Here is a 23,226-nt window from a genome sequence, read left to right as displayed (position 1 = left end):
GGATGACCTAAGGGATGTAAGGTTAGAGTAGGGGGGTAAATATTTTGTTCATTGAGGGGGTTTTGTCAGGATGGTGGATTGCTTTGAATGCCTCAGTGAGTTGGTTGAGTTTGAGAATGTTGGGGAGTTCTAACCAATCTAGTGTCCTTAGATTGTTGCAGTGATGTGTGCGATAGGGCATTCCTGTTATAAATCTGGCTATGTGGTTATAGGTTGTAGATAGTTTGTTGAGTTCTCTTTTATTAAGGAAGGAGAATATCGGGGAGGCATAGAGGAGTGTGGAAACGAGGTGAGTCCGGGCAATGGTTAGTTTAGTGTGTGGGGTTAAGGAAGTTCTTAATTCTATACATGGACCCGAGTTTCTTGTTTACCGACTTAATGGTCAGGCTGATATGAGTATCATATTTAAGCTTGTGGTCTATGGTCATGCCTAGTAGTTTGGTGTGGGAGACAGGGTCGATTATGGTCCCATTATTGGAGGTCACGTGAATGGTGGGGCGGTTGGTGCTAGGAGATTCATTTCCTTGAGGGGTAGAAGTAGTGGGGAAAAACAGAAGTAATTTGGTTTTGGATGGGTTAAGTAAAAGTTTTAGTTCCAAGAACCATTTTTCAACTTGGGAAAAACAGTTTTGGGTTATGACTTGGAGTTAGGCGAGAGAGATGTCAGAGCAGATCAGGGTGGAGTCGTCTGCATATTGTATGCAGGTGGCTTTGGGAATGATAGAGTGCAGATCATTAATAAATATGGAGAAAAGAAGAGGACCAAGGATAGATGACAAGCACATGGGCTATTTTGTTTAGATGGTTTAATACACAGAAACACATCAGGATGGATAGCACCATCATAAAATATAAACAAACTGATTAATAAACAGACCTTATATACACACATGCTTACGTCTCAACAGCTTACTACAAAATGGCAGTCAGGCTCGCACATACTCAGTATTTATAAATGTGTGGAAGCCCTTGAATAGCTTCTTAAAGATACATACACACACATTGATCTACAGTGCCCTTAGGCTTTGAAAACTGTACAGATGTTAGATCCTTAGCAGGATACAACCCATATAGCTAAGGCTACTACAGCAGTGATAAGATGAACATGTTCTTCCCAAACCTATCAAAAGTTTTTCCATCTTAATCAGAAAGAATAGTGTTGGCTGCCATAAGATGTTTGGTAAAAGATGATTTTGACAGAAAAATGACTGAAGGGGCTGATCTAGGATTTAAAAATGTGAATTTGTGGGTTTGGGAACTTCAGATAATGTATCAGACTTCCTGGGGACAAATGACTGACTGACAAGCAAACCAATGGCTGCAAAGAAAGCATTTCCTAAAACTGGCAAAACTGGAGAGACGGCTATAGGTTGTGGAAAGTACAGCTGTAACAAATCATAGTATCCTTGCTGGGATTTGGGCATTTCTTTTTGTTCCCACTTAAATAGCTCTTTCATTTTGGTAACAGTATCCAGAAAGGATAAATTTTCAGGTAAAGAATCTGAAAAAAACTTTTCTTAGAGTTAGCTTCTACATTCTGTAGCGTAGAAACTTGTGAAACCCAGTCTAAAGCTAATTCCTATTCCCTCTGAGAGAGGGAGAATCAGAAAAAAAGACAGAGGGAAATATTTTTTGTTTTCTTTGCAGGGAAGACTCAAAATGTAAAGATCGAAAGGCTTTAAATAAAACTTTAGCAAAAAAAAAAAAAAAAACAGCTACAACAGTACAACATTGGACATTGTGATCACTTGGAAAAAAAAATAAAAACATGCTTTCTCTAAATACATTTATTATGAAGCTCCACAATGAGTTCCCTTTGAAAACTGCTACTATTGTAAAAATATTTTAAATTTAGAAATTACATTATTATTTCATGCAAAAAAGGCAATTTTGTGTCATGAAATCTTAAAAAGAGTCAATATTTTAAACAAAAGGATATATTACCTCAGATTTTTTCCCTTTAATTTTTCCTCTCTGAGTGTTTTTCATTTGTTCATGATAGTCTTCTACAAGTAAAGCTGCCAAAACATACAGTTTCTTCACTCGAAGAGGCTTTGTTTTCTTCTTTGCTTCATCATCAGCAACCTACAATGGATAACAAGTTTGAAGCATTTAAAAAATTCTGAAATAAAAGTCTCTTATATGTGAGCTACAGTCAGTGCTGCCTCTTCACAGCTTAGTGACATCACTGAAATGGAACAATTATCTTAAGACAGAGCATTAATTGATGAAAAGACAGAGAAAGATAAGGGCTTCTGGTATGGTTTATTGCTATGTTAGCATTTCTTAAACTAAAAGAGGAAGGCTTGGGTCCTAGCAAGTGAACTTTTCTCCTCCTGTCTTAACCTGAGGTGGAGGGGGTGGAAAGTGGTATTCCTGGTTCTGTGCTACCTGAGCCAGCCACCATTTCAGTTCCTGGTGTAGGCAGGGAAGTAGTGGGATTCTGAACAATAGAGGGTGAGAGTGTTGGGTCCATACTGACCGCAGGTACCACTGTAGTTTTCTCATGTGCATCCTTGCTAGGGGCAACATGGGGATGGTAGCTGCCATGTAACCTAGCAATCTGAAGAAATGTCTTGCAGTCAGCTCTGTAGCATGTAGAGCTGTCAGGAGGTGGTGAAAAAGGGATTCTACTTTCTCTGCTGGGAGGAAGGCCTTCATGAGGTCTGTCCTGATCCTGCAACCCAGGAAAACAATGTCCTGTGTGGGCTGGAGGTGAGATTTGGGGTAATTTATCATGAAACCCAGAGACTGAAGGAGAATTTGGAGGTTTTGGGAGTGGTTTAGAAGTGTTGTCCTGTCTTCTGCCTGAATAAGGAGGTCATCCAGGTATGGGAATAGTTGGATACCTTTTGCTCTGCAATAAGCAATGACTGAAGCCAGGCATTTTGTGAAGATCCTGGGGGTAGAAGAGAGCCAAAAGGGCAAGGCACAGAACTGATAGTGGGAAGAGCCTGCTATGAACCTGAGGTATTTTTAGAAGGTAAGCTTCATGGGAATGTGAAGGTAGGCATCCTTTATGTCAAGAGTGGCCATGAAGGCCTGAGGAAGGATGAGACGGAAAAGGGTAGGAAGAGTTAACATCCTGAAGGTGGGTACCCGCAGGAAGAGAATGAGATGGGAGAGGTCTAAGATAGGCCTACATGGCCCTTCCTTTCTTGGGACCTGGAATATTCTCGAGTAAAATCCTTTTCTTTTTTCTGGCCTGGGTACTGGTTCTATGGTGCCTTAAATCAGTAGTGATTGTAGTACCTGATGGAGGGCCTGAATTTGGTTGGGAGATGGAAGAGGGATTCCTAGCTTTGTAGGTGGGGTGTGCCAGGACATGAAGTATCCATTTTGGATGATGGATAGCACCTACTTGTCTGTGGTGATGAGGGACCACCCTGGGAGACAGTGAGAGAGGAGGGTGGATGGGGAACAAATGGAGGGGGACGGAGCTGAAGGAGTGCAGGTAGTCAAACACTACCTGCCCTATCTGGAAAGGGAGGTCTTTGGCTGGAGATCTGAGAAGGTCCAGTCTGGGTAGGTTGTCTTCTAGGAGGTCTCCTAGACCTAGGAGGGGCTGAAGGCCTAGTGGATTTTCTGATGAATTAAGTTTTGGTTGGGTAGTTTCTCTGAAACTTAGGAACAGGAGAAACCAAAAGGTGCTTTAAATCCTGCAATTCCTTTCCTTTTTGTTGCAGAGATTTAAATAGGTCAGCAACCTATGTGCCAAACATGGCTGAATTATCAAGAGGGGTGTCCAACAGTTTTGCCCTGAAGTTGTCTGGGAGGGGCTGCAGCCGCAACCAAGAATATCTCCTGAGTACCAAAGCTGATGTAGCTGGACCTGGCTGAGGCCTCTGCTGCATCATAGCTGCATCTTAATGAATGCTTATTTACCTGAGAGATGCGTGCCAACAAGGAAGCCAGAGAGGCTTTGGCTGCACAGTCAGGAATGTCCTCTAATTCCTTAGATGCTTTCATTAGAAGGGCTATAGAGTCTGTTAATTGGTTGCCCTGAACGAGTGTGTGTGGAAGAAGTGTAAATCTTCTTACCTAGTCTCTCCATAGTTTTGCTGTCCTTGTCAGCAGGAAGGATGGTGGTGTTTGGAAATAGCTTAGAAGCCCTATCTGAGGAAATGGAGATAGTGGCTGGATCAGCTGGTGGACATTTGAAGAGAAATTTCTCTGAATCAGATACTTTGTAAAGCCTGTCTGCCCTACGTGGAACAGGAGGCTGTGAGTCTGGACAGTTGGAAGTGGAGGCAAAGGCATCCAAGAAAGCAGGTTGGGATTGCCAAGGGACTAGGAGAGTTCATTTGAATTAAGTCATAAAATCTTTTTTGTACTTCAGTCATATCCAAGCATTGCCACTTAAAGTGGTCTTTCATCATATTTATGGTTTCCCCAAAGGTTAAATCCTCAACAGGGGAGTCAGGTCCAACAGAGCCCTCCTCGGGGGATTCATATCCCAGGGGGGATGAAATCTGGGAGGAATAGGACAGAGATTCCTGAGAAGAATCATAATCTACTTCTTCTTCGGCCTGGTCTGCCCTCCTTTCAGAATGGGGCCTTGGGCTATGTAAAGGAGATGCAGAGACAGAAGGGTCTGCAGAAGGCCTAAGGCTCATGAACATACTGAATATGTTTTGACTAAAAACCTGCCAATCAGGCATGGATTCAGAGGTCGAAGTAAGGTGTCTAGTTTTTTGTTTCTTTTTAAAGGCCTAGCAGGAGTGAGAGAGGCAGTAGGCCTAGGGTCTAGCATCGGGATGGAGGTGGCGGAATCCAATGGGCCCAGAGTGAATGCTGGTTCCCCCCAGTGTCTGAGGCAGGCGCTGGTAAATCCTCTCTGGACGTGTCATCTGCTCGCGATTGTGCGGCTTCCTCAGATGTACCTGCTTTATCTAACCCAATGGATGCTGGATCCTCAACCAAGCTAACATCGGCTACAGGTGGAGGTATGGCAGCGAGAGGCACAGCAGATGTCATGGGCCACAAGGCCTTGGCCCTTTTTCTAAGTAGTTCAGACGAAGCTTCGGATGCTGCCTCCATCCCTAATGCTAACTGCTTTAAATGCTGATTCTCAAGATAAAGGTGAAGGGCCTGGAAACGGTGACGTAAGGTCTTTGGGACAAAGGAATGGCACATGGTGCAGTTCATATGGTTGTGTTTCTTGCCTAGGCAAAAGAGACACTGGACATGGGAGTCTTTGTGGGGAATCTGGCAACCACACTTGCATTTGCCCTTAATGGATGACATGAACAATCTATACAATTTAACAAGGACTGAAGAAATCCCCAACGGGGTACTTATCTGAACTTTAATTTGCTCCAACGTCTGCGAGAAGCAGGAGCACCTGGCGTACGACTGGTGGCTGAATAGTTCTGAGGGCTGGTGCATCCAGACGTCATTTTCATGGCCTACGTTCTAGTAGCCAAGGCAGATGTCCGATGCACCAAGAGGGACTGAAAATCTTTGTAAACCTGGCCAGACGAGCTGGAGAGGAAGAAGGGTAAACCTACAAGCAGAATACTGCAACACTGGAATAGAAGAACATCTGGAGCATGCTACAGATAATCTGACTGGACACATGCAAGGGATAAAGCATTTAAGAGCTGTGTCTGTCCATTTGTAGTATAGGGGCAGTCTTGGGGTAAATTTTCTATTACCCATCCAGAAATCCAAGTTGCACTTGAATATGGATAGGGACAACATGGACGGGGTTGTCTATTCCAGAGAAGCAGTATGTTCTATACCAGTGCTTCCAAACCATTTTGTTGATGTTGCAGAAGAGGTTTGGATCCCTGGACCAGGTATTTCTGATACCACTTGACTAGTTGATGTGCAGTAGGGTCCATTAGTATTTGGTTAGAAGATGCTCTGAATGCCGAACACAGGTCACCTCATAGCAGTCTGTAGCATACAGAGTATAGTGACAGGGCTTTGAGGAGATCCATGCACACATTAGGCTTTGCCTCATTTTAGTACAGTATCTCTATGAGCATTCCAGTAGTTGCATGTGTCTGGACAGATACATGCCAAAGGGGGCATTACACATGAGTAAGGAGGGCAGGGAGGAAGTAGAAGGTGGTCTAGGAGGTAGACACGTCAACTCCTGTTCTGAAGAAGTCCAGTTTGCAACCCACTGGGGGGACTTATTAGGCATTAATATCAGTTCTATGTGGACTGGAAAAAGCACAGAAGTTGTTTCCTGAAGTCTAGTTGGAGGCTGGGATTTCTGAAGCTTGGAGCTCAACATCAGCCTTTCTTTTTCTGGAGTCATCTTTGTCCTTGTCCCATTTCTCAAGGCTTAGCTCTTCTTTTGTTTTTTTGAAGCTAGTCTGTCTTACAGTCAGGAGGGAAGAAGCCCTTTAGTAATAAGATTATGTCAGTCTGAAAAGGACCTCTTGCCATAGGTCTTCCATAAGGTACATTCCATATTGAGATGGTCTACCCCCCGAGAGTAAATACATAGATCATGACCAACTTATAGAGACTTGTGCATGCATTTGTGACACTTCTTGAACCTCTGAGCTTTTTCTTTCTCTTCCATATCTTCTCTAAAATTAGGAAAAATTAGAAAAAAGAGAGCGCACACACACACACACACAAACCTGAAGAAGGAGAACTAAAGCCTGCACAGGCCTGATGAAGTCATCAAGTAGAGGATCTCTAAATACCAATAAACCATATAAAATAAATAACCCAATGAGTCTAAATTGGTAACCTGACTGAAATATGAGCAAAACTAACCCAAAAATCAGGGTAGTAGCACTTAGCTGTCACAACTATGGGATCACATCCAAACCCTGAAGACATCAAATAAGATCAGAAGGCAGTTTGCTGGTGAGTGCAGGTGCATTGTGGGAGGGAAAAGTTAGAGGAGCTTGAGGCTGGTGCACTAGTTTGCTAGCTCAAATCTGACAAGCTGTCCAAAGATCCATCAGTCAGACTGGACGGAAATAATGAATAGAGTATGCTGAGTGGGCAAAATCCCAGGCTATCATGACCAGTCTGCAAAAGGAGTAAGATGCTGTCCCTCCTTTTTGTTTACATGCCACATCCCAGTGGTGTTGTCTATCACCACGTGCAGTATACCTGGAATCCAAAGGTGGTTTAGAGCTTTCAGGGCACTGATAAGAGCCATCATCTCTTTGAGAACTGTGTGTCTATGTCTCTGTTGTGGTTTCCAATCTCCCTGTACTTTGATGCCTTCAAAGTATGCTCTCCATGCAAAGTGTAAAGGATCTGCAGCCATGCTCTGACAAGAGCTCAGAGGAAGAAGGGGACTTCCAGATTGGATGCAGCTCGTTTGGCCCACCAAAGCAATTCCTTTCTTACAAAGTGGAGAAATGGAATTCAGTGAGCAAGAAGATGGGATTGTTGGGCATATATTGACTTGAGATAGCACAATATCTTGCTCCTATGCAGTCTGGCAAAAGGAATCATCAGAATTGATGAGGCTATCAAAACTAGGACTCTAAAAAACTTCCTTGTTGAAGACATTTGCTGTTTTGACAGATTTAGGAAGTAAAGTTGATAAGCCTTTACCTTTTGGAGTAATAGAAAGGTAGTCAGTATGTGTCAAGAAGATATCCTTGGCAAGAAAAGGAAAAAGAAATCAAACAAGAGGACATCCTAGAAAGGCTCTAGGGATCACTTTCTGAGGTTCAGAATAAATCTGAGAAGGTGAAGGAGATTCTAAGTAAATTCTAAGGCTGTTGTCACCTTCTGGCTAGATGGAATTGAACTCAGACAATCAACCAGGTAAGGACAAGGCATTTGGTAAAGACTCTTGCAGCAGTACAGTCCAAGTAGTAAAGAAGTAAACTGATAATCCTAAATCATAGAATGTTTAAAAAAGGTCTGCGATTCTTGTGCATTTGAGAAATACGATTTGAAGTGTTAACATTTTGAATTTTGGAACATCTATGAAGTGTTTAATCTGAAGATATCTAGAAGGGGTCTCCAGCTGCCCTCTTTTCTGGGTACCAGAAAAATCTTGATGAGTGGATGGGAAATAGGGAATACACCCCGGGGATCACTTCTGTGGCTCTGCTCGACAGGAGCACGGGAAATTAATTTTCGTGGGTGGTATAAGCCAGGGGACCTTGTTGGCTAGGCTTACTCAGGCCCTTAGGCCAACAGTCTAGTACCTACCTATGAAAACCCTTTCCCCACTGAAAGGACTGGAGGATTGAGGTGGTGTTGGTCTTTGGGAATCAGAGGTATTCCTGAGGATGTAGAAAGGGATGCCCATTGGAGTTTGCAGCCATTTTTATGATGTCTAGCATCCAAGGGTCTGTTGTGATGGATTTCCAGACCGGAAGGTAAAGAGATAGCTTTCTAGCATTTTGTTTTTGATAAGTTAGGCCATTATGGTGGTAGAGAAAATTTGAGAAATCAAAACTTGTTTCTTTGTGAATTGGATCTTTATGATACACTGGACTTTCTTTGGGGTCTTCATGTCACTTCTTGTTAAACTGACCCTTTCCAGATTTCTGCTGTCTGAATTTAGGAAGCTTACAAAAGAAGGGTCCAGAATTAGCTGAATACTTTCTTTGAAACTTAAGAAAAAGGAACAAAAAGCATTTATACCTTGCATAAGTTTTCATCTTTCATTCAACATTTTGAAAACTTCTGTAGAAGAATTACCAAATAATAAGGTTGTATCTATGGGAATGCATAGCAACTGAGTTTTGACATCTTCTAATAAGGGCCAAAAGCCTTAGCCAAACATGTCTTCTCATGAAAGAGCCAGGGGCAGCTATACTTGAAGCAACACCCACAGTATCCTCACCAGACTAAATGGTATGCTTAGCTACCTGTGTGGCTGAATTAAGCATGTGCATGTTCAGATGGTTGGCTTTAATATTAGTATTAGGAAGGGTAGCTATAACCTTTTCCTACATTGTACAAAATGGCTAGAAGGTATTTTTACATGCGACTGTTTATGGTTAATTGAGCTAAATGATAAGGTGGCAAAGGTATAAACTTTCTTTTCATATCTATCTAAAACTCTACTGTCTTTGTCATTGAGAATACTTCTAGTGGTAGGAATAGTCCTGATTCCTTTGAGTTACGAGAAATTACACTTGAAAGAGCCATGTATTTTTACAAAGACATTTATGAGAGTCAGGAACTCTATAAAGTCTATCTGTGTTTTTGGGAGCTGGAGGTTGGGAGGCATTGGATAATGTAGCAGCCAGAAAAGCATCTTCTAATTCACCTATAAAAGGCATGATGGCTACAGGTTTGGGCGTATCCATATTTAAGAGTTCACAATATCCTCTCTGGGAGTCAAAGACATTCAGCTTTCCCATTTAAAGTTGCCTTTCATCTTTGTAATGGATGCACAATAGAAATCTCTTTGTTAGGAGAGTCCAAAGATAATGTGTCCTCAACATGTGACTTGAATCATGCAGGGGAAAAATCTGTGATGCATAATCTAAAGCCCCTTGGTCTGAATCAGAAAGATTTTCCCTTCTCCTCAGAAGATTCTCTATTCCTTTTTAAAGGCATATTAATAGAAGATGAGAAAGAAGGCTGACCAGTCTGAAACAGCTGAAGGGCTTTCAAAAGACCCATGACAAAATAAACCAGTCATCTTTACTGGAGATCTGACTGGAAAGAAGAATGAGGGGAGAAATATACTTTTTTTTAGTACTTTTATGGGAATCATCCAGACATATGGTCCCAGGGGTGGAATCCAAAGGTCTGCCTTACATCAGATAGTCGTGAATGTCCTAATGAGCAATGCGTTGATGAATATCACCAGCTCCTTCAGTTAAAGCTTGCTTAGGGTCATGCTTCTCAGCTAAATCAGTCATACAGTCAGTCTTACCAGATATTATAAATTTTTTAGCCATAATATCCTCCAAAGGGGCAATGTTAGAGGGCCCAGGAGAAGAAGATGGACAGTCTGGGGACTGCAACAATGGTACAGCACTGTCACCCATTTTAGACTGACAAACAGTAGTGGATATCTGGTTATGTTCAACAACCTCTTTATTAGCTTTGCATTTCTTTTTTAACTGGGGTGGAGCAGGAAGGTGAAGAGGATAATGCCACAGTAGCACAAGCTACTGTCTGAAACAGTTTGTTCTCGGGGTAAATTTTAAGAGTGTTAAGTCTACTCCAGATAGTTTTAGAGGCAAATACCTGACAACAAGAACAGTTTTGTCATGCTGTCATAACACAAAATTTTCCTTACTGACACAAAATAGGTTTCTCACAGAAAAATAATAAAAAAGAGAAAGAGTCCCCTAAAGACCACTAAAATGGATGACTAAATGTGAAGCTGCCAGATTTCTGCATATGCTGCTTGTAGCAAAAAAAGTTATGAGTTTTGATACATTTGTGCATCCGTCTTATATTAGCACATCAGCTGATGCTAAGAGTGGATGTATGGCACATGAGGAAGGAGCCTGAGGTTTGTAGACTGTCCAGACGTACGAGTACCCTAGTCGATAAAGTCTCATTTGCGTACAAGAATGATCTTATGAAGAACTTAGCAAAGCTTGTCATGAAAAACTATCACTGTCCACCCTGGAACATGAGAGAGACAGGAAGGGAACCATTTCAACCTCAACTTGAAGCATGGTCTTTTAAAGGTCTGCGTGATCAATAGTTGCAGACACAATGATGTCAGAAAGCACATGTAAAAGGTCTGGGAAATGCAAATTTAGAGAGCACATGCCCAGGAGACTCAACTTATGAAAGAAAGAAGACACAATGCCTTATAACCAGTCAATGGGAATGGTCCTCTACCACATTAACCATCAGTTGGACACTCTTGAGTCACCAAAAGACTCTTCTTCCTCAAGCCTTGACTATTTTTGGAGGACAGGAGAAGTTTCCTTAGAGGAGGGCTTATCCAAAGCATATATTTTTGTAGCGTCCCAGTATTACCATTGGGTTTAGCCCTGAAGTCTCTGGGACAGACTCCTGGGAATTTTGAGAAATAAAAGGTTCAGGTTATGCTGGGTCATCACTGGGTATCATACCCATCAAAATAAGCTTGTTCCTCCTATTAGTTAATTTTTTTACAGTCAGAAGATTTACAGATCTTGCAATTACCTTTTAAATGCTGGGGTGCTAGATATACCATGCACAGTACATATTTATCCTGTGAAAACACTCCTCCCATCACATCCAGCACTCAATAACAAATCTCCAACCAACTGCAACAGCTGTACAGAAAGACAGTTAACACAATCAAGCACATAGCAATGGCAGTAAAACTATTAGAACATGAAGCAGGATGGATATTAATGTGCAGAGAAAACATGGCCTGGGACAGTTATAGATACACTTAATTTTTGTCATGAAATATAGTTACTAAATGGAAGGATCTTACCTGAATGTCACAATACAGATGAGCAACTTCTGATCAGTAACAAAGCAATGCAGAACAATTTTACAAGAGATATATAAGCCAAACTCAAAAATAATCTGGGGCCACTTTGTCTTCTGCAGGTTCAACATTTGTCAGAGAAAATCTTGAGAACAGTCAAGCAGCACGGATCACACATACTAACATGGAGCTGTTAGGGTCTGGGAATTTTTTTTTTCTCCTTGTTGAGCTGATTCAGACCTGTGGTCTTTGGGTCTGAGTTGAAAAGAATGAACCAGATTATGACAAATGGACTATTACTCAAAGATTAACTGTGAAGTCATTAGTCAGTAAAATGTCATATGGATAAACCCTCTCTCTCTCTTTTTCTTCCCGAACAGTTAGAAAAACAATTTCTGCTAACTTTAATCATCATTCCCTCCAGTACAGTTCTTTTGAGTGTGTACCTTTAACTCCCAGTGGGTGTGGCATCAGCCTTTAAAAAATTAAGTTATCACCTTACAGTGTTAACAAATACTCATTGACATAGGTCAAATATCAATACAATTGTTTTTGCCATCATGTATGCTTCAAGATAAAATATTCCGGTACATTGTATGTAGCATGGTTTTGAAATTATTAATGCAAATATGAACAAGAAATATTTGACACCTAGAGGCGCAGTAGGAGTTAACAGCAGAAACGCCTGGAGGTGTCACTCGGCTGTAATGAGTTAAAACATAAAAAGAACACTACTCAGCTGGCTCTGGTGCCTTTCCACTTTATCAGATGTAATTCACTACCTGCTTTGCTGTCTATCAGAATTCCAAATGAAATGTCATAATTTAGAAGCAAAAATCCTGCTCCTCTTCATAGGATGCAGTGAGACTATTAAACCAAAGTTAATTACATCCTTTGTTCGGGAAAAATATGTCTGCTCTTTCCTGAACATTTACAGAAGAAAGAAGTTATGTACTTCCCATAACGTTTCATCTGTATTGTCCATTTTCATTATTCTTCAACTTACGGGTTTGAATCTGATCCCTCTTATCCGACTCGGCCGTTGTAAAAGATTGTGGCAACCAGAAACCCTCAAGCTACTCCATTATCCACAATGCACCAACCCCAATTACCTCAGATCTTGATTGCTAAAAAAGCAGAAAAAGACAGTTCAGTCAGAGAGAGAGGAGATTATATTTGGAGCTATATACCAAGGAAGTGGCATGCTCAAAAAAAGTGCTCACTCTTCCAGACGTTGATAAGGAAGGGGGTTGGTGGGAGGGGAGTTGAGAAATATGGACTACACAGATGGAATGTTACGGCAGGCACATAACTTCTTTATCTGAAGTTGTCAATTTTCATTCTATCCTCAACTTATGAGACAGAGTCCCCAGCTACCTTATTCCCTGGGTGGACTCAAGGAAGAATATTTCTGAGCACCACTGAGACAAATCACGCCCTGCCCCTGGAAACCATATCCAGTTTGTAATGAGTAACAAATGTATGGAGAATAGCCCAAATTGCTGCTGCACAAATGTTATCCATGAAGGCTCTAGACTGAAAATCTGATGAAGTAGCCATGGCTCTAGAGGAGTGAGCTCTTAGAGGTTTCGACAAGGTAATGCCCAATTTGGTGTATATAAGAAATACAATCCATAAGCCATTTGGCTAAAGTAATTTTGGTAACAATTTTTCCAAGGTTCACTTCTGAAAAAGAGACGAATAACTGTTCAGACTTCCTGAAATTTTCCATTCTGTGAGTAGGTAAAAATTTAATTGCCTGTGCACATTTAGTAAATGTAGTGTGTACTCACCTTTGTTAGAAAATCTGGGGAAAAATATGGGCAAATTAATAGATTGGTTTATATTAGCCTCTGATACCACTTTACAGACTAATCCTTCTTTTCCTCCTAAAGTAACTCTGTCTTTGTGAAATATCAAATATGGTGACAGGCGATGCCTGTATCTCCGAAATTATTCTGGTTGATGTAATGGCTACTAGAAAAATTGTTTTCCAATAAAGATATTTGAGGTCACATTTAGGGGCAGGTTCAAAGGGGATTGAGTAAGTTGCTGCAGTACCAGGTTGAGGTCCCATGGGGGATTAGGATCTCTGAAGAGGGGCCTGAGAAGGAGAGTACTTTGCAAAAATGTCTTGCATAGTCTATGGGAAGCAACGAAAACACCATCAAATCCTATGTGAAAATTCAATATTGCTGCTAGTTGAACCTTAACCATAGAGGAGCTAGCACCTTCCTTAAAAATTAAGGCTAAAAATTCAGTGATGCTATGCCAAGGGGCTTAAAAAGGATCAACATTATTTTCGCGGGCCCAGAAAGCAAATCTTTTCCATTTACTGGAGTAAGGTTTCCGTGTAGATGGTTTGTGTGAAGATAATAGTTGTTTGACAGACTGGAGAGGACAGCATAGGTTATCTGGCTAATAATGGAATTGCAGAAGCCAGGCAATCAGCCTGAGGTTTGATATGTCTGGAGTCAGATCCAGAGTCCATGGTGGGTGGAGTAAGTGAGAATGAACCAAAAAATAACCAGCAGATAGTGGAAGCCATAAACGTATATATAAATTTACTGAAGTCAAGACATCAATATACAAAAATTACAAACCGGTTTCGGCTTAAAATTCACTAAGCCTTCATCAGTGTAAAAATACAATGAAATAACACACATTTATATATTGTGTCACTAGTCAATAAACCAATTAGAGATGTTCATTTAATCCTGGGGCAAAAAGCCCTCCCAATTTGATGATCCATTTTCTCTCTTTGGCATTCAATAACTCATGCCATCCTGATTTATTATATTTCATACCCAAAATTTTGTCAATAATTATAAAATGAAAAGAGGCTGTTTGGTGGGCTTCAGTATGTTTGTATAGAGCATCTGTATGTTTCTTATTTTTAATTTCACTGATATGTTCTGAGATTCTGTATTTAAGTGCTCTAGACGTTTTGCCTATATAAAAAGCTGAGCACTGACAAGTGGCCAAATATATAACCCAGTATGAGCTGCAGTTTGCATGAAGGAAATGTCATAAACTATACTGGTATTTTTACTAGTGAAGCTATTGTCTTTTAATATTCTACTGCAATGTGTGCAATGACCACATGGGTGACATCCTGTAGAAATTTGTCCCAGAATGGTACTCTGCAATTTCTCCTTAGGTTGATATCCTCCTTGTTTATAATGGTTAAAGAGGGATGCCAAGTTCCTGCCGTTCCTAAAGGAAAATAGTAAATCTGCTCCCAATAATTCTGAGAACCTATTATCTGCCTTAAGAATGTTCCAATTGGATTGTACACTATCAATAAGTGCCCCAACATTTCTACTATAAGTAGTCACTAATCTAGGATAACCAGTACTTCTACCTTGTTTATCATGATACTGTAGGAGTGCTGCCCTATCCATACTACTAACAGCATTCCTGGCCTGCATGATATGTCCTGGTTTATAGCCCCTCTCTCAGAATATCTTGGTCAAGTCATCCCTGTGATGCCTATAGGTATCGTCCTGTGAGCATATTCATTTCACCCTCGTATATTGTGATTTAGGAATGTTTCTACATATATAGGGGGGATGAAAGCTGGAGGCATGGAGAAGGGAATTATACGCAGGGAATTTACAGTAGACTTCCATTGTCAGAGTGTTATCTGAAGCCCTGTTTACCATTACATCCAAAAAAGTGATATTATTTTTATGGTAGTTCACCATAAATTCAATTCCCCATTTGTTTCATTCAAGTATTCCACAAACTCCATCAGATGTTCCTCATCCGATCTCCATACCATCCAGCAATCATCCAAATATATTTTCCAAATACCTATTTGGTCAAGGTACAAGTTATGGGAACAGTCATATATAATCTGCTCTTCTATATATGCCATAAATATATCTGCATATATAGGCGCAAATGACGCCCCCATAGCTGTACCCTTGATTTGTAGATAACAAATGTTGTGATAGAAAAAGACATTCTTTGTTAATACATGCTCAGTCAGGCACAAATGCAGTGTATTGAAACCAGGTGGATATAATTCTGACCTGTATAACCGATATTCTAAGGCCTGGATACCAGCTCAATGGGGAATATTAGTATAAAGAGCTTTGACATCCAGGGTACAGAGTATCCAGTCATCCTCTATCTGCATCTCAGAGATGACCTGCAAGAATTCAGTTGTGTCTTTCAGATGGGCTCTGACCCATTTTAATAAAGGTTTTAAATACTTAGTTAGATACTGGGAGAGGGGCTCAGTCACAGAACCTCTACCGGACACTGTTGATCAGCCAGGAGGATTATGCAGGTTCTTATGTATTTTAGGTAGAAAGTATACATATTGATTATTGGGATCCAGAATAGTGAGTTGTTTTTTGACATTATCAGTGATAACTCCTTCCACAGCCAATGATAAAAAGTAATCTATTTGTTTTTGAAACTGCTTGGTAGGGTTATATGTCAGTCGCACATAATATCTGTTATCAGCAAGCTGATTTTGGCCTCCTTATCATACTGCTCCCAATTTTGCACCACCACAGCTCCATCTTTATCAGCTCCCAAGATCGCTATCTCGTGATTGTCAGCCAGCTTAGAAATAATATTCATCTCCTGTGTAGTTACATTGCTTGCTTTGATATGGCTATTCCTAGAATTAAAGTGGAGGTCCTAAGTGTAGAGTTTTGAAATGCTTGTACACTTGGATGCATTGGAGGTGAGAATGAAGATTTGTGATATCTAAACTGATCATGAGCATCAGTATGACTTTTATCATGAAAGAACAGTTTTAAATTAAGTGCCCTACAGAACTCAACTATATCTTTGACAAAATAATCTTCAGAGACAAAACAGCCAGGTATATATGAAAGACCTTCATTCAAGATACTTATTTCCAAGGAGGAGAGGGGGTAGGATGAAATATTCAGTACATTTTCTACTGGTGTTTCTGTACAAACTTCCGTAATAGTCCCTCCATATTCATTATGTTTTCTGTGTTTTCTACCCCCCGTTTGGTTTAAATCTTCCAAATTACTGGAATTCCTCCTCTTTTGTGCTGGTGAGTCTGTGGATACTATAGTTTCAACTTCATACCCAGAAGAGGACTCATCCCCTGATGTATCAGATGCTTTTTTAAGTATTGATCTAGTTCGTTTTCTTTTTACCGGGTTCCTATATGATTGGGAGAACCTAACATGAAACAAGTAATCTCCGTGGTATCCCTGAAGTCTCAGAACAACCCACTAAAGTGTAATGGGTCTAAAAACAAAACAGTGTAAGAAACTTCTCTGTGTGGAAGAATTTCAGTCCATATATTTCTAGTTAATCACTGTATATTAATCAGATTAGACAATAGTAGTAGAAGTAGCGAACATAAACTCAAGTCAAAAAGTAATAATAGAAAATATATAATTCTACAGCATTACTAAGTATTTGAAAGTAATCCAAGCAAGGCAGGCAGTCTGTTTCCAGTCGAAAATCCTTTATTAAGTACACAGACAAGCGATCCAAGTAAAACAAAAATAGAGTAATAATTTCCTCACAAGCTTTCTAAATATATATATATATATATATATATATATATATATATACTTTTTATCAGGCATGGGAGTGATTTATTGTGCTGTAAAACAAAGTGTTATTGGTACACATGTTAAATTCACATCCCTTCCCCCATCAGTGTGACAGTCGAGCTGGTCCTGCCCTACCTAGTAGCTGTCATAATAATATATAACCCTAATGTACTTTAATGGTACATCTTATTTAACCAAATTATTAAGTAGATTATTAAGTCTGTGATTTTATACAAGGCAATATACTACATGGCTGGAAATATATCAACCTTAGTTCATTTTGCGATCAAAAATTATATATAAATATATACATATACATTTTGCATGTAAAAATCAGTTTCTATTTTCATAACCTATTGTTATCAAATATCGCTTTCGTCCTTCTAGACTTCTTCAGGTCTGTGTACAAGAACCCTAAAAACCTATATAATTGTATAATTAGTTAGTATTGTTATTACCATCATTTTGAATAAAGTGGAAAAAAGAGAACCAGAAAAAAATAAAAATAAAAAAAATATATGTATGATGATGGAAACAAAATATACACTTAAATTTCAAATGATTTAAAATGGTATTTAAAACCAATTTGTAGAAAAAAATAAAATAAAATACAATTAGTCATGTAAACTATGTGGCAATTTTCTAAGTTCCAGTGCACTTTTAATTGAACAGTAGTAGTTTAGTCCAGGCTTTCTAAAAGAGTTCAGCTTTAATTGCCACATGAGTTCATGTTTCTCCAGAATATTCAGGATGTCTCCTTCAAGATCACCCATGTCTATGTGATCCAGGATCTGGAACTTAAAACCTGTGTCTCTTTTATGAAGAGAAAGGTGTTTGGCTAGTGCATTATTTTTACATCCAGAGCGGATTTCTGACAGATGACATGAAATCCTTTGCTTGAGTTTATTTGCAGTCTTGCCCACATAGAATGCATCACATTCATTGCACTGTGCCCTGTAAATTACTTTTTTAGTGTTACAGTCACCCCCTGCACTGGTTTTAATGATCTTCTTTAAATAAGGGCAATAAAAACTATCACCTTGTTGTATAAATATACAAAATGTACAATTAGTTTCACATCTTTTAGTGCTTTTCTCATATGGTCTAGGTTTAAATTCAACAAAACTTCTAATATTCCTGGCCTTCATATAAACAAATGATGGGGCTTCACCTAAGATGTTAATCAGAAAAGGGTTTCCTGTGACAATGTCCCAGTTTTCTTCAATAATATTTTTATACTGTGATAATCCAAAGTGTATGTCAGGATGCAGCTATTTTTGCATATATATATTATATTTGTTATTCTCTGTGGGATTACTTAACAGTTTTCTACTGGGGAGGTTGAGTGAAGGTGCTTCAGTTCTTTTCAGTTCTATAATGGGTTCCAGGATTTTTTTTAACATCTGACTTTCATAGCCTCTCACTAGAAAATCATTCTCTGAGTTGTTCAGGTTTCTCAAAAATGGTTCCATCTCTGTGGTAATTCGAGCTAATCTATAGCCTTGGGATTTCACTACATTATACTTGGTTTTTGTAGGATGTAGACTTTTACTGTGTAGTAATAAGTTAACCCTCGTTGGTTTTCTGAATAGATCAGTGGTGATTCTGTTATTGTTGGTGTCCTTGGAAATCTGCATATCTAAGAAAGTGGTTGAAGTACAGCTATGGGAAGAGGTAAACTTCAGGAAGGGGGTTGTTTGATTGAGGTAAGTGATAAAATCTCCAAGCTGCAAGGTGTCACCTTCCCACACAATAAAGACATAGTCAATAAAACGTAAGTAGCATGTGATATGCTGCATGTAGTCTGTGTTGTTTAACACAAAGTCCTCCTCCCATTTGCCCAGGGCTATGTTAGCTATGCTGGGAGCCATGGCAGCCCCCATTGCTATACCAGTTTTTTGTTTGTAGTGCTTGCCATTGAAAGTAAATAAATTGAAGTCCAGTACAAGATTAATGAGCTTGCTTAACTTTTGCAGTTGTGCTTCCAGCCATGTAGTATATTGCCTTGTATACAATCCCAGACTTAATAATCTACTTAATAATTTGTTTAAATAAGATGTATCATTAAAGTACATCAGGGCTATATATTATTATGACAGCTACTAGGTAGGGCAGGACCAGCTCGAATGTCACACTGATGGGGGAAGGGATGTGAATTTAACATGTATACCAATAACACTTTGTTTTACAGCACAATAAACCACTCCCATGCCTGATTAAAAAGTAAATATATATTTAGAAAACTTGTGAGGAAATTATTACTCTATTTTTGTTTTACTTGGATCGCTTGTCTGTGTAATTAATAAAGGATTTTCGACTGGAAACAGACTGCCTGCCTTGTTTGGATTACTTTCGAATACTTAGTAATGCTGTAGAATTATATATTTTCTATTATTACTTTTTGACTTGACGAGTTTACGTTCGCTACTTCTACTACTATTGTCTATTCTGATTAATATACAGTGATTAATTAGAAATATATGGACTGAAAATCTTCCACACAGAGAAGTTTCTTACACTGTTTTGTTTTTAGACCCACTACACTTTAGTGGGTTGTTTTGAGACTTCGAGGATACCACGGAGATTACTTGTTTTTTGTTGGTACTTTGGATTTTGAGACCAAGGTTTTTGTTCCGTTAAAGGATCCCTGAATCGGTGCGGAATTCCAGCATTTTAAGACATGGATAATGACAGGCTAAAAGATTTACTAACTGTACCTATCTGGAATGATACAGAAGCAGATCAGATACAAACGGATACAGAAAATGGACAGGGAAGAATGGACCTAGAAAATATGAATTCAGAGACTTTTTCTAAACTAGAAAAGCAACTGAAACGCATGCAGGGTCTCTACTGGGAACACATTTATTTACAACAAAGCATAGATAAGAAGAGACTACCCCGGGGACTTAGACTGAACAAAAGACCAATGTGGAAAAATATGGATGATTCACTTTCTAATGAATGGGAAAATATTTTAGAGGATGTCAGCTACAAACTTATTCATCTGCTAGTAAGGAACAACCTTAGTGTGCAGGAAGCTACAAAGGCAGACATCACATCTTTAAAAACAACATTGGAAAATGAGAACCACAGTAACCTAGATGCTAAATTTGAGCTACTTAAAGAAAGAGTGAAAGGATATGAGACTAAGAGGCTTCTAGACTAAGCCCCTATACTCCTGCACCTTTATGCACCCAAACTCTATGTATGATTTTAGCAGGCTCTAACTTCACTGTATGGATGAAAATATTGAAAAGTTAGCAAAAAAAAAAATCGATTAATTTTTAATTTTTATTTTTGCTGTTTTTTCTTTAGCATTTGATGTGTCCTTCGCGAATTCTTGCTGCATGTACATTCTATTGTAAATTTGCATTTTCAATGTTCTTACTGTGTGTACATTCTATTGTAAATATGCATTTACAATGTGCTTACTGTGTGCATATTCTATTGTAAATTTGCATTTGCAGTGTCTTACTATGTTTTCTTGCTGTGTGGATTATCTTTGTATTCTTCTTAAGCACTGTATTGTTGTACTGCCTTGGAGCTTTTCTCCCTGGGCCTCCACTGAAAATGGGTTCTTCTTGCCCCAGTGGACTTCTCCGGTAATCAAACTGAAATAAATAAAATAAATAAATATGAGCAGTCCATTAAAGAAAGAACGATTAATAAAATGAAACGAGATCAACTGGACAAAGATGATCCTGGGAGACTTACTAGGAGGTACAATAATAATATCAACAACAACAGGAGAACCAACAACAGACAAGGTTTTAGTTATTACAGGGGATATAAGGGAAAATATAACCGTGCCAGCAGACCTCAACAGGATTTTCCCAGGGGAGATCCTCGCACAAAACCAGACAGGGGCATAATACAGGACCACCAGGAGACTGCCCCTCCAACATCTCATTCCCCACAATCCCAATCCCCTCTGGCTATCAACACTTCGCAGAAGCCTTTGACATCACAGAAGGATCAGGACAGGAACATAAGCCACAGCGGCAACCAGAACCGACAGAGAGTTCTACAGGACGAATTACAGGACTACCAGGACAACCGGGACCACAGACAATCCAGCTACCAGGAGCAGCAGCACCATCACAGAGACCAGTTTATTCAGGAAGACCAATATCGACAGCACAGACATCAACCACCACACCAATACCAAAGCCAGCACCAGTACCAGAACAAGAACAACGACCACCACCAGAGCCCCACAGCTTCTCTCTCTTACCAGGTCCCCCCATACCACAGCCACAGCGAGGAATACTACTACAACCCAGCAAGATTCCAGAAAGCACAGGAGGAATTCCAGAGGTCTCATACTCTATCCACAAACTCCCAGGGAGACAGGAGATCCAAACAGTGGACAGGGGTGAGGGAAATACAATACCTGGGCAATCCCGACTACAACCCAAGTCCCAGGCTCAGAGAGAGGAAACAGCCACAATAACAAGTACAATAACAACAACAACAACAACAGGTACCACAATAACAGGTGCTCCACTTATCTGGAACCACTCTGTTAAAGGACTGACTGAAGAGGAAAAAAGTGTGTTGTCCAAAGGATTTTCTTTTGTACCAAGCTGCATGAGTGAGGTTGCTCAAGTATTGATAGACCTTAAAATGTTTGTGAGGAAGCTCAACTTAAGGGTACAGTTTCATGGCAAAAGTAATGACACTGAAAATAAGCCTATTGATGAAACTATAAAAAGGCCTAGCAGCTATTGTCCACCACTACATCAAACACTAACTGCTTTCGAAGTGAAATGTGAGGTGGATATCAGGAAACTGCTTAAAAAACCACCAAAGAAAAAACTTTAAAAGAAAAGAAAAAACTTTTTAACTTAACTTTATAACTTAACACAGGGAGAAAGAAAAGCATTGCTTGAGCTAGACAATGATAAATCCAGGCATGTAATGAAGGCAGACAAGAGAGGAGGTATACTTGTGACTGATACCACTAGCTACAACCAAAAGATAGAAAATATGCTGGAGGATAACAGATTTTATGAGTTATTTGCCATGGATGACATAAAAAGAGCATGATTTATGGAACACTAATCTCACCACATTATGGGAAGAAAAACTTATCACTGAAAATCTTTACAATTATAATTATTTATGGAGCCCATGCCCACGTTTACCTTACTTTTTTGGAATACCAAAGCCACACAAGAACAGAGAAGACCCACCTTATAGACCGGTGGTAGCAAGTGGAGGTTCCCTTACTGAAGCCACAGCCATTTACCTTGATTACTTATTATTGCCTTGTATAAAATCACAGACTTAATAATCTACTTAATAATTTGGTTAAATAAGATGTACCATTAAAGTACATTAGGGCTATATATTATTATGACAGCTACTAGGTAGGGCAGGACAGTACAGTTTTGTACCTACCATAAATGTAGATGTCCGAGAGGAATGCATCTGCAGTCCTTACAAATGGGTTGTCCTGTCGTCAGGCAGCCCTTCGGTCGGCCGGATTCCAAAGTCTGGGTCTGGCTTTGGCTGGTGGCGCACTTCACCCGACGTCATTGCGGCAGTTTTCGGGTATAAAGGCATCAGCCGACGCCATTTTCCTCAGTGTTTCTTGCCCCAGATGCCAGGTGCCCTCTTGGTAGGCTAAATTTGGATAAATGCCAAAGTTTCCAAATAGTAGAGAGCAAACACACAAAATTGACATGTATGTACATATATACAAACAAATACACCATAATAGATCCCCCCAAGCTAGCTGAAGATTGGTAAGTACCCTAGGAGTACCTCAGAGGGGAAGGAGGGTGGGTAATCCTGACTGCAGATGCATTCCTCTCGGACATCTACATTTATGGTAGGTACAAAACTGTACTATGTCCTTCAAGGATGCATCTGCAGTCCTTACAAATGGGTAGAATACCATAGCTAAACTAGGGGAGGAGGAAATGAGAATAGATTATGGTGTAGTCAGGATCCCTTGCAAAACAGCAGTGGCAAAGCCAGCACGGGATCTAGAGTATAGAGGTAAGTTATAATGCTTGGCAAATGTATGCACGGAGGTCCAAGTAGCAGCCTCTATAATGTCCTTGGTAGCCACTCCTCGTAAGAAAGCTGTGGTAGTGGCTGTGGCCCTTGTGGAGTGAGGCCTGATGTTCTCAGGAGTTTTCTTTCCATGGTAGGAGTAACAAAATCTAATGCAATTTCCTATCCATTTGGAGATTGTCTGTTTAGAAATTGGTTTTCCTTCTTTTCCTGTTGCATAAGCTACCAGAAGCTGGTCAGTTTTTCTATTGTTTTTTGTCCTGTCCAGGTAGTAGCGTAATTGCCTGTGTACATCCA

The 23,226-nt window shown here is 39.8% G+C and overlaps 1 protein-coding gene across 1 annotated transcript in view; it reads right to left on the bottom strand.

Annotated features, from left to right (window-relative positions):
* The window catches only part of WDR35 (WD repeat domain 35), a 2,872,164-nt gene that overhangs the window by 511,693 nt on the left and 2,337,245 nt on the right, over nt 1-23,226 (bottom strand). Inside the window, exon 25 of the mRNA XM_044065775.1 lies at nt 1,945-2,085. Coding sequence (XP_043921710.1) covers nt 1,945-2,085 — 141 coding nt within the window. The remainder of the gene's footprint in view (nt 1-1,944; nt 2,086-23,226) is intronic.

This window comes from Protopterus annectens, chromosome 1.part0 (assembly GCF_019279795.1).
Source record: "Protopterus annectens isolate FY-2018-M chromosome 1.part0, PAN1.0, whole genome shotgun sequence".
NCBI classification, from domain to species: domain Eukaryota; kingdom Metazoa; phylum Chordata; order Ceratodontiformes; family Protopteridae; genus Protopterus; species Protopterus annectens.
This window is presented reverse-complemented; position numbering and strand designations above follow the sequence as displayed.